General features: G+C 54.1%; 2 protein-coding genes and 4 non-coding genes across 7 annotated transcripts; all 6 read left to right on the top strand.

Moving 5' to 3' along the window:
- Positions 1-169: 169 nt before the first annotated feature.
- Positions 170-6,471, top strand: EIF4A1 (eukaryotic translation initiation factor 4A1). 2 transcript variants are annotated; one of them, XM_037809556.1, is made up of 11 exons: positions 170-230; positions 1,603-1,651; positions 2,101-2,233; positions 2,655-2,794; positions 3,902-4,070; positions 4,422-4,531; positions 4,726-4,869; positions 4,944-5,081; positions 5,230-5,319; positions 5,598-5,677; positions 5,804-6,471. In XM_037809556.1, the coding sequence occupies exons 1-11, from the start codon at positions 208-210 to the stop codon at positions 5,946-5,948; spliced, it is 1,221 nt and encodes a 406-aa protein (XP_037665484.1). In that variant the 5' UTR covers positions 170-207; the 3' UTR covers positions 5,949-6,471. The 2 variants fall into 2 exon arrangements, with proteins under 2 accessions (XP_037665484.1, XP_037665485.1); XM_037809557.1 differs by lacking the exon at positions 170-230 and adding an exon at positions 307-506.
- LOC119515026 lies at positions 2,249-2,383 on the top strand. The gene has a single exon (XR_005212924.1). It is a non-coding gene; the product is annotated as a small nucleolar RNA SNORA48 (small nucleolar RNA).
- Positions 3,129-3,270, top strand: LOC119515027. The gene has a single exon (XR_005212925.1). It is a non-coding gene; the product is annotated as a small nucleolar RNA SNORA48 (small nucleolar RNA).
- On the top strand, positions 4,197-4,335 carry LOC119515036. The gene has a single exon (XR_005212933.1). It is a non-coding gene; the product is annotated as a small nucleolar RNA SNORD10 (small nucleolar RNA).
- LOC119515016 lies at positions 5,375-5,515 on the top strand. The gene has a single exon (XR_005212914.1). It is a non-coding gene; the product is annotated as a small nucleolar RNA SNORA67 (small nucleolar RNA).
- A 385-nt stretch (positions 6,472-6,856) lies between the features above and the next one.
- On the top strand, positions 6,857-9,173 carry CD68 (CD68 molecule). The gene is made up of 6 exons (XM_037809558.1): positions 6,857-7,089; positions 7,175-7,734; positions 7,903-8,022; positions 8,164-8,236; positions 8,352-8,522; positions 8,801-9,173. Exons 1-6 carry the CDS (start codon positions 7,041-7,043, stop codon positions 8,932-8,934), a joined length of 1,107 nt encoding a protein of 368 aa, XP_037665486.1. The 5' UTR covers positions 6,857-7,040; the 3' UTR covers positions 8,935-9,173.
- Positions 9,174-9,410: the final 237 nt, after the last annotated feature.

The following is a 9,410-nucleotide window of genomic DNA, read 5'->3' as shown; positions in this document are numbered from 1 at the left end:
GTTGTGGGGCGGGCCTTCGCTTTGATAGGCGTTTCAGCTACCCAGTGGTGGCTGCGTACCAGAGCGCCTACGAACCAACGTCACGTCGAGTTGCTCAGCGCCGGCAGGCGGGGCTGAGGTGGCCAAGCCAATGCGATGGCTGGGGCGGGGTCGGGCGCTCTTATAAGTTGTCGATAGGCGGGCACTCCACCCTAGTTTCTAAGGATCATGTCTGCGAGTCAGGATTCCCGGTAAGAAAGGCATATGCAGGAGACGGGTTACTTACCCTGCCGCTGCCTGCCGAGGGCCCCGCCAGGGGGAGCCGAGGCTTACCGCCCTAGGCCCACCAGGGTGGCGGGGAAACCAGGCCGGGAGAAATCGTCCTGGGGGACTGAGGGGGAAGATCCGCGGCCGACGCTGCCACCGGGGCCTAGGCAAAGGGAAAGAACAGAGCGGCCCAGCGTGTGAGGTTCGCTAGGAGGCCTGGACCCGAAGCGGTGCCGTTCTCGAAGCCTTGGCGCTGAGTGGTGAGACTAGGTCGCGACCTAGCGTGAGAAGGAGGGAGAGGCGGCCGCGCTGCGTGGCCCGCCCGGCAGGGCCGGCACTCACGGCCGGGGGGAGGGCTGGCGCGCGCGGCGCTCGGGAGGGTTCTGACGGGACCACTCGACGTCGGCGGGGGTGCCTGGTCCCTTCGGTCCGGTCGCTTCGCGGCTTAAGTAGGGGTCGGGGAGAGGAAACTGGCCGTTCAGGGGGTTGGTTTTCTTGGTGGCCAGGCCCGAGCCTGACCCCGAGGACCGGCCTCGAGAAGCACCGGGAGCCCGCCTGACGCCGGGCGGGCGGGACCATTTTGCCGCACGAGCCAGGCAAATTGCGGATGGCCAGGTCCACTTTCCTTCGGGGGTGAGGTACGGGAGGGGGACGCCATTTCGTGACGGGGGCGGGTGGGGAGAGGGGATTGTCCCATAGCGGGGAACATGCCGCCGGGTGGTCGAGAAGAGCGAGCACATGGCGTCCCGGGGGTTCCCCCTCCCCCTGCCTGCTTTGCTTCTAAGTGTTGTGCAATCTCCCCCTTTGCTCGCTCGGTTGGGGCTCATTGTGCGCGAGGCCGCCACCGCCCGCGGCCTCCCACATCCGGGCATCGCGAGGAAGGGGGGAGACAGTCTGGAGGGAGTGGGGGAGGGCGCTGGCGTAATGACGTGGGGGAGAAGGGGCTGTCCTCCCCTCCAATCTGCGAGGTGAAGGGCGGGACTTCCGGCGGGCTCGGGCCGGCGCAGGGAGTGCACGCGCTGGCGCTTTGCGCGGCGGGCCCGGTACACGTGGGGCCCGGTGGCGAGCACCGTATCCGGGCACGGGAAGCACGGCGGTGCACCTTTCGGCCTGGGTCTCAGGAGACTCAGCCCATCTTGTCGGGGGCGGCCTGGCCTGGGTCCCTCCCGGGGACCGGGCAATAGCCTGACCCAGTTTTAAAGCATCCTCGCTATGAGTCGTCTGGGAACTAGTGAGGGTTGGGTCGGTGAGTGAAGGCCAATAGCATCATGCAGGGCCTGTTACTGGTTGAGAAAGCCCGGCTGTCAAGACGTGTCCCATTCAGACAAGGACAAAAGCTTATACTTTAATTGACAGATCCAGAGACAATGGCCCCGATGGGATGGAGCCCGAAGGCGTCATCGAGGTGAGACTTGATCCCTTCATTATCTGTGAGAAAGTCTGTGCCACCGACAGTGCTCCCTCCTTCCTGAAGTGGGCGCTTAAAGGGATTTCAGTTTAAACTAAAAGCACAATCCAGGACTCCTTTGTAAAGTATAACTTAAGTAATTGGGTCCTACCAAAAAGGAACTCTCAACTCCTTTTTAGTGAGTTTTTGAAAGTCTTATGTGAATTCCTAGAAGTATGTCACAAGATGTGTCTACTTGATTTTTGTCCTCCCTTCTACAACCCTCTTTTACAAGTAGCCTGGCCCCTAAAAAGTGGTTTCTCAGACCATCTAGAGCCAGCATACTTCCTTAGAGAGCTTGTGGGCTCTGAAGCCTCCAAGCAGGCCCAAGGACCCCTTGGCTCCAGGGCTAGATCCCAGCCTCACCTCTTCCGTTTCTCAAGCCTTAATTTCTTTGCTCCTTACAGAGTAACTGGAATGAGATTGTTGACAGCTTCGATGACATGAATCTGTCAGAGTCCCTTCTCCGTGGCATCTACGCTTATGGTTTTGAGAAGCCCTCTGCCATCCAGCAGCGAGCCATTCTTCCTTGTATCAAGGGTGAGAACTCTTCGCCCTCCCTGGCCTGGAAGGAGTGGCATTTGGTGGTGATGCCCATCTTACATATCATTCAGGGACAGAGCAATCCCTTGTTTATCCCAGCTTGGCTTTGTGTCATGCCTGTGCCTGGTTCATGCCTAGGACACAGGGAATAAGATAGTGCTTGGGCCAACTGGTACTTGTTTTTATAGGCATATTTTTAGCCCCACTTAGTGTAGTACCTAACAAGTTGATTTTCTCTCATTTCCAGGTCCCATACAATTGTGTAACTAGTTTGTGAAGTACGTACTGTGGCATGTAGCTTCATTTTTTGGTTGCTTATTGATCTCATTAGGCAGGGCCTTCAGTAGCTTATGATCCCAAAGCATGTATCCTCTACCACATACATCTTAATCCCCTTCTAACATGTTTGTTTGCCTAGGTTATGATGTGATCGCTCAAGCCCAATCTGGGACTGGGAAAACGGCCACTTTTGCCATATCAATTCTGCAACAGATCGAATTGGATCTAAAGGCCACTCAGGCCTTGGTCCTGGCTCCCACTCGGGAACTGGCTCAGCAGGTGAGAGCGTGGCTCTTTGCCCTCCTCCCAAGGACTGATTCAGAAATGGTTAGCATAAGTGAGAAGTCAAAGAGGAGTCCTCCTCAACCACCACTACCTTGGGAAGAACTGCTGTGTGGTGTAGGTGGAGTGGGGGAAGGAAAACGATCTAAAGTGAGGAAGATGGGTTGGTAACTTGTAGATCACTCAAGATTTCTTGATTTTGTAATTATATAATACTTTGTCTATCCAAACACAAGCACCACTTCCTCCACCTGTTTTCTGAGTCAGATGGAAAGGCTGCTGGGTGGAGCCTGGCTGGCTGGGCGAGTTTGGTGGCTGGTTTTATGAACAAACCCCTTGACAATGGGCAAGGAGACACCTGATTGATGGTGTTGCTCTTATATCAGTCAGGGGCAGAACACTTCTAGTCCTTTGTTCATCCTAGCTTGATGCCTGTTTGGTGGCCAGAGCTGTTTCATGCCTAGGGCACATACGTTCCCTAAAGCTGGAGTCTCGTTTTCTTCCTGCATCCTAGATGAGAAAGAGTCAGACACTGGTCTCATAAGTAAGCTGGGCTCAGAGGATCTATTTCTTTTTAAATGTTCTGTGGCAGATAAAGTGATCATTCTGGTTCTAATTTGTGGGCAAGAATAACATTAGCAGAAAGTTTGGTAGAACCTCATTCTAAGCATGTTCACTTTGGGCAGTTATGTCCAGACAGCACACTTCTCAACAGTGAACTTAGCTCAGGTGGTGTGGCAAGGATGCAGTAGGACACGCGTATGTCATAGGGTGGGTTAACCGACTTGTGATAAATGATCACAGTTTCCAGAAAGTGAATTCAGGGGTTTAACTGAAGTAAGACGCCAAATTGAAGTTATTCTTCCAGACGCAGCGGAGTGAGCTTCACCATCCTGAATATACACTCAGGAACCAGACCGAGTTCAAATCTTGTCTCTGCCGGTGTGATTTTAAGTGGATTATTTAACCTCTGCTTGTTTCTCCTGTAAAATGGGTTTAAAAACAAGGGCCTTTTTTCAGTCACTGGAAAGATTTGAGAAGCATTGCAAATGAGGCCTAGCACAGTTAAAACTAATAAGTATTTACCTTTCTCTCTGGGTTCAGATACAGAAGGTGGTGATGGCATTAGGCGATTACATGGGTGCCTCCTGCCATGCCTGCATTGGGGGCACCAACGTGCGTGCCGAGGTTCAGAAGCTGCAGATGGAGGCTCCCCATATCATCGTGGGGACCCCAGGCCGTGTGTTTGATATGCTTAATCGGAGATACCTGTGTAAGTATCTCTTCTCCAATTTTCCAGTCCCTGGGTTACTTCCCTCTGGGTGCATGTTTTCCTGGGCTTTCAACTTAAGCCACTGCCCCATTCCCAAGAACGTGAGTGTTCCTTTCTGAGAGAACTGCTCAGTGATGAGCCCCATGCGTGTCATCTGAGCCTGGCTCCCCTGGTGCGGCAGCCCAGGTAGTGTTCTACTTCCAGGGGTTGCTGTCTGGCCTGGTGGGGATTCTGGGCAAAGGATCAGTCTCTGTTTCCTGAGAGCAGACCACCTGCGCCCTTCTTGTTGATCAGCAAAGTCGGGTATTTCTCATTTCTCAGTTCCTCTCTCGGGTTTTCTTTTCCCTGTAGCTCCCAAATACATCAAAATGTTTGTATTGGACGAAGCTGATGAAATGTTGAGCCGTGGATTCAAAGATCAGATCTATGACATATTCCAAAAACTCAACAGCAATACCCAGGTGAGACCTTGACAGAGGCTTTATAGTTGACACTTCATTTGTACAATATAGCGTAGTTGGGTTAAAGAGCAACATCGTGTACAAAAGGAACCATAAAGAGTCCTGAGGTCTCACTTCAAGCGTTGATTTCTGTTCTAGGTGTGATTAGGGAAGGGAGTACCCCACAGCCTAAGGAAGCTCTTTTTTCCCAATAGGTGGTTTTGTTGTCAGCCACAATGCCTTCCGATGTGCTTGAGGTGACTAAGAAGTTCATGAGGGACCCCATTCGGATTCTCGTCAAGAAGGAAGAGTTGACACTGGAGGGTATCCGCCAATTCTACATCAATGTGGAACGAGAGGTGGGGCCCAGTGTGGGAGGCGGGCCTGGCAGTGGGCTGTTGGGTATAGCCCCTGACTGGTTTTCTCCCTCCAGGAGTGGAAGCTGGACACACTGTGTGACCTGTATGAAACCCTGACCATCACCCAGGCTGTCATCTTCATCAACACCCGAAGGAAGGTTGACTGGCTCACTGAGAAGATGCACGCCCGAGACTTCACTGTCTCTGCCATGGTGAGTTTCTCCCACTTGGCCAGTTACCAGCAGAGCAGATGTGTTTCTTAGTAGAGTCCTAGTGTGTGCACAGGTTCCCATACTGTCTAAAGCTGGTTGCCTCAGAACCCACATGCCCCCCAACTGTCCCCTTCTATTTCCTTCACAGCATGGCGACATGGACCAAAAGGAACGAGATGTGATCATGAGGGAGTTCCGTTCGGGTTCTAGCCGCGTACTCATTACCACGGACCTGCTGGTGAGTTAGAGAGGAATTTGGGGAGGCCTGGGAAGGAAAAAGGGAGAGGGAACGGAGCCAAGGTGATTCCCTCTCCAGGGGGCTACCTAGTGCCCCTCTCAGGAAAGTAGCAACTTGGAATAAAATCTGGCAAGCCCAAGGTCTTTCGGAGAGAGGGGATGTTTTTCCTTTTGCCTTCCTTTGGCTGCCTACATATGTATCTCGAGTCCTCTCTGGGTAGGCTGTATTATCTTTTTCTCTTGATGCACACGCTGAAGTTGTCATCTTTCTTGACATAGGCGAGAGGCATTGATGTGCAGCAGGTTTCTTTAGTCATCAACTATGATCTTCCCACCAACAGGGAAAACTATATCCACAGGTAAGTGTAGAATTAGAAAATGTATCCAACCCCTCACCTGCCCAGTCCTCCTGGGACAGAAGCTTCTGGTTTTTCCCATCACACCTCTCAACTCCCTTGTCCTGAGACAGCTTTATTGCCTTCCAGAATCGGTCGTGGTGGACGTTTCGGCCGTAAGGGTGTGGCTATTAACATGGTGACAGAAGAAGACAAGAGGACTCTTCGAGACATTGAGACCTTCTACAACACCTCCATTGAGGAAATGCCCCTCAATGTTGCTGACCTCATCTGAGGGGCCGTCCTGTCACCCAGCCCCAGCCAGGGTCCATTCCTGGGGGGCCGAGGAGGAACAGGAGGGGGGAGGGAAGGGAGCCAAGGGATGGACATCTTGTCATTTTTTTTTCCTTTTTTTTTTTTCTTTGAATAAATGTCACTTTTTGAGGCAAAAGAAGGAACCGTGAACATTTTAGACACCCTTTTCTTTGGGGTAGGCTCTTGCCCCAGGCGCCGTCTCTTCTCCCAAAAAACACTAATCTGCTTCCCTAACCTAGTCACCTCCAGACCCCAGGGGCTCTCCCCCCACCCCAGCCAAAATCTTCAGAAAATGATTCAGGGGGCTATCTGTCACTCAACCTCATTTGCTGGACCAAATCTGGAGGGGAAAACCCCTGAATAAGGTAGCCCAGGGGCTTGTCCCCAGGTGGGGGGAACAGGGGAGAGAAAATGGTAGCCATTTTTACATTGTTTTGTATAGTATTTATTATTGATTCAGGAAAACAACACAAAATTCTGAATAAAATTACTTGGAAACTGCCTGTTTGGGCTCCTCATTTCTTACCTCCCCTCCCCTCCCCCCCTCCTGCTGGGTACATCTCCCTTCTCCCTGTCACCAGCCTCTCTTTTGTTCTATCCAGATGACTGGATGGCCATTTTCTCAGCCCTGAGGTGTGGCAGGACTGGCCGTCTGGGGTTGGGTGAGCACTGAGGAGTGTCTCACGTCAGCTAAGACAAGTGGAAACCTAGTGCCTGTGTTACCTCTCAGGCTTGTTCCACAGAGGACCCAAAATCTGACTACTAAGCCAATTTTAAGTTGGGCAACTGAGTCCCCAAGGGCCAATTGCCCAACCCTGGCTCATGCTGCATCCACGTGATACATTTCTGAAGACAAGGCCAGTCATCCCCTACCTTGAAAATTTCATGACTAAGAGATTGGTGGCTGGAGCTGAGGTGCCTGAGTCAGACTGGGGGTTGGGATTATCTCAGCTGCAGGAAGTAGGACTTGCATTTCCTCCTTTTCCACGAGAAGGCAGAGGGACAGCAGGGCTGGTGGAGCACAGCGCTGGTGCGGGCAGAACCGAGCTGCACGGGGTGAGGCGGTCCTGCCATGAGGCTGGTGATCCTCTTCTTGGGGGCCCTGCTGGGGCTGTTGGCAGGTAAAGGGGAGCCTGGAGGGAGGGAGTCCCTGGGAAAGGAGCTGCCCTGGGTTACTAACCAGCCTCTTTCCCTCTCTGCTGAAAGCCCAGGGGTCAGGAGATGACTGTCCCCACAGAAAGTCGGCCACTCTGGTGCCCTCCTTCACGGTGACACCTACAGCTACAGAGAGCACAGCAAGTCCTGGGACAACCGGCCACAGAACTACCCGGAGCCACAGGACCACACGGAGCCACAAGACCACCACGCACAGGACCACCCCCACCACAGGCACCTCCAGCCCCCCAACAACCACGCACAGGACCACCCCCACCACAGGCACCTCCAGCCCCCCAACAACCACGCACAGGACCACCCCCACCACACACACACGCACCTCCAGCCACGCACCCACCACAGCCACTCCCGGTCCTGCCACCACCAGTCATGGAAACACCACGGCTCATCCAAGTAACAGCACTGCCACCAGCCCAGGAACCGCCACCAGTTCCTCCCACCCAGGGCCACCTCCCCCCTCCCCGAGTCCTCATCCGGGCTCCAAGGAGGCAGTAGGAGACTACACGTGGCCTAATGTTTCCCAGCCCTGCGTCCGGCTCCAAGCCCAGATTCAGATCCGGATCCTGTACCCAACTCAAGATGGAGGCGAGGTAAGGTGGGGTGTGGTGAGGGGCCAGAGGCCAGTCCTGCTGTGGCACAGAAGGGAAAAAGGAAGTGGACAGAAAGGGGACAAATACAGGGTGGGGATGAAGGGAACAGGGAACTGCACATGGCCTGGCCACATAGTCTTGTGACACTCGGATCTCTAACTTCCGCAGATCTGGGGCATCTCTGTACTGAACCCCAACAAAACCAAGGCCCAGGGGGACTGTGGGGGTGCCCATCCCCGCCTGCTTCTCTCTTTCCCTTATGGACAGCTCAGCTTTGGCTTCAAGCAGGTATTGCTCTCTGACTTGCCCCTCACCCCACACTCGCACCCTCCAGGTGCCCTGTCCCTGCTGATCCCTTGCCACGCTTTGTGCTGTGGACATGGGTGGCACTCCCCTCTGCTTCCTGAACCTTCCCATTCACCGCCCCAGGAGCCAGCACAGAGCGCCGTCTATCTGAACTCCATGGCCGTGGAGTACAATGTGTCCTTCCCGCGGGCGGCACGTGAGTGTCCCTCCTTCACTTGCTCATTACCAGCCCTGGATGCCTGGGCCGAAGGGCCCTAAAGCTGGGGGGTGGGCAGTTGGATGTGGCTCTGACTCTTTTTCCACCCCTTCAGAGTGGACATTTTCGGCTCAAAATTCATCCCTTGAAGACCTCCAAGCCCCCCTGGGCCAGAGTTTCAGCTGCAGAAACGCGAGCATTACTCTTTCACCAGCTTTCCACATCGACCTGCTCTCCCTGAAACTACAGGCCGCACAGCTGCCTCCCATGGGAGTCTTTGGGCCAAGTAAGACCTACTCCTGCCTTCCTAGAACTCTTCCACTGCACTGAAAGCCCCTTCCCCAAGTCCCCTTTCTCACACCCCCACCCCCTCCCTCTGGCGGGCTTGGCGTGGCTGCCGGGCACTTGCCCTCCCTCCTACAACAGGCTCTGCCCACCCTCCTCTTTTACCACTGAGCTCCTCACCAATCTCAGGCACCCCCATTCCCTACCTCCCTACCTACTTGGCTGTGTCTTTTTTTTCCCAGAGCAGGTGCAGGTTTACAGAATTAACCTTTCTAACAGGTTTCTCTTGTCCCGGTGACCGGTCCATCGCAGTGCCTCTCATCATCGGCCTCACCCTCCTCGGTCTCCTCGCCCTGGTGTTTGCTGCCTTTTGCTTCGCCCGGCGGCGCCCAGCCACCTACCAGCCCCTCTGAGCACATGCTCCAACCCCCAGGAGGTGCCTCGTTTCCTCACCTGCAGCTGATCTAGAGACAAAGTTCTCCCTCCCTTTCTCTCTTGAACAATAGATAATGCGACCGGGGGGAACGAGGGGAGAGGTTTTCATTAGATGTGACAAGTGTCCCCCAATAGGAGAGTGGTTAAACCTACACAAATCTTTGTCCTTTTCCTTATCCTTACAGGGATTAAAAGTTGTCAGTTTTTTGCTACATGACTTTCTGTGCCTTCGATACTTTGGGTCTCAGGAAATCAGGATGAAAATGTCAGCGTGTGGCCGAATGCTCTCATGTGCCATCCCCCAAAGCCTGGCACGGCTGGTGCTGGATCTGCCACACCGCCACACTTCCCTCCCATCCTCCTCCTCTTCTGGGGCCACTGGCTGCTCAGGGTCACCCTCCCCACCAATCCAGGGGAGCCATCCCGGCAGCCTTCCAGGCCCTCAGATACAGGG

Source organism: Choloepus didactylus, chromosome 18, assembly GCF_015220235.1.
Source record: "Choloepus didactylus isolate mChoDid1 chromosome 18, mChoDid1.pri, whole genome shotgun sequence".
Taxonomy (NCBI): Eukaryota; Metazoa; Chordata; class Mammalia; order Pilosa; family Megalonychidae; genus Choloepus; species Choloepus didactylus.
The sequence above is the reverse complement of the archived record's forward strand: the minus strand, read 5'-3'. Positions and strand labels throughout refer to the sequence as shown.

Excerpts from the sequence above, each read along its gene's own strand:
- EIF4A1 (XM_037809556.1), top strand. The coding sequence starts at position 208 with ATGTCTGCGAGTCAGGATTCCCG. Across the intron at positions 1,652-2,100 it reads AGCCCGAAGGCGTCATCGAG|AGTAACTGGAATGAGATTGT; the intron begins GTGAGACTTGAT and ends TGCTCCTTACAG. Across the intron at positions 5,082-5,229 it reads ACTTCACTGTCTCTGCCATG|CATGGCGACATGGACCAAAA; the intron begins GTGAGTTTCTCC and ends TTTCCTTCACAG.
- CD68 (XM_037809558.1), top strand. The coding sequence starts at position 7,041 with ATGAGGCTGGTGATCCTCTTCTTGGGGGCCCTGCTGGGGCTGTTGGCA. Across the intron at positions 7,090-7,174 it reads CCTGCTGGGGCTGTTGGCAG|CCCAGGGGTCAGGAGATGAC; the intron begins GTAAAGGGGAGC and ends CTCTGCTGAAAG. Across the intron at positions 7,735-7,902 it reads CAACTCAAGATGGAGGCGAG|ATCTGGGGCATCTCTGTACT; the intron begins GTAAGGTGGGGT and ends TAACTTCCGCAG.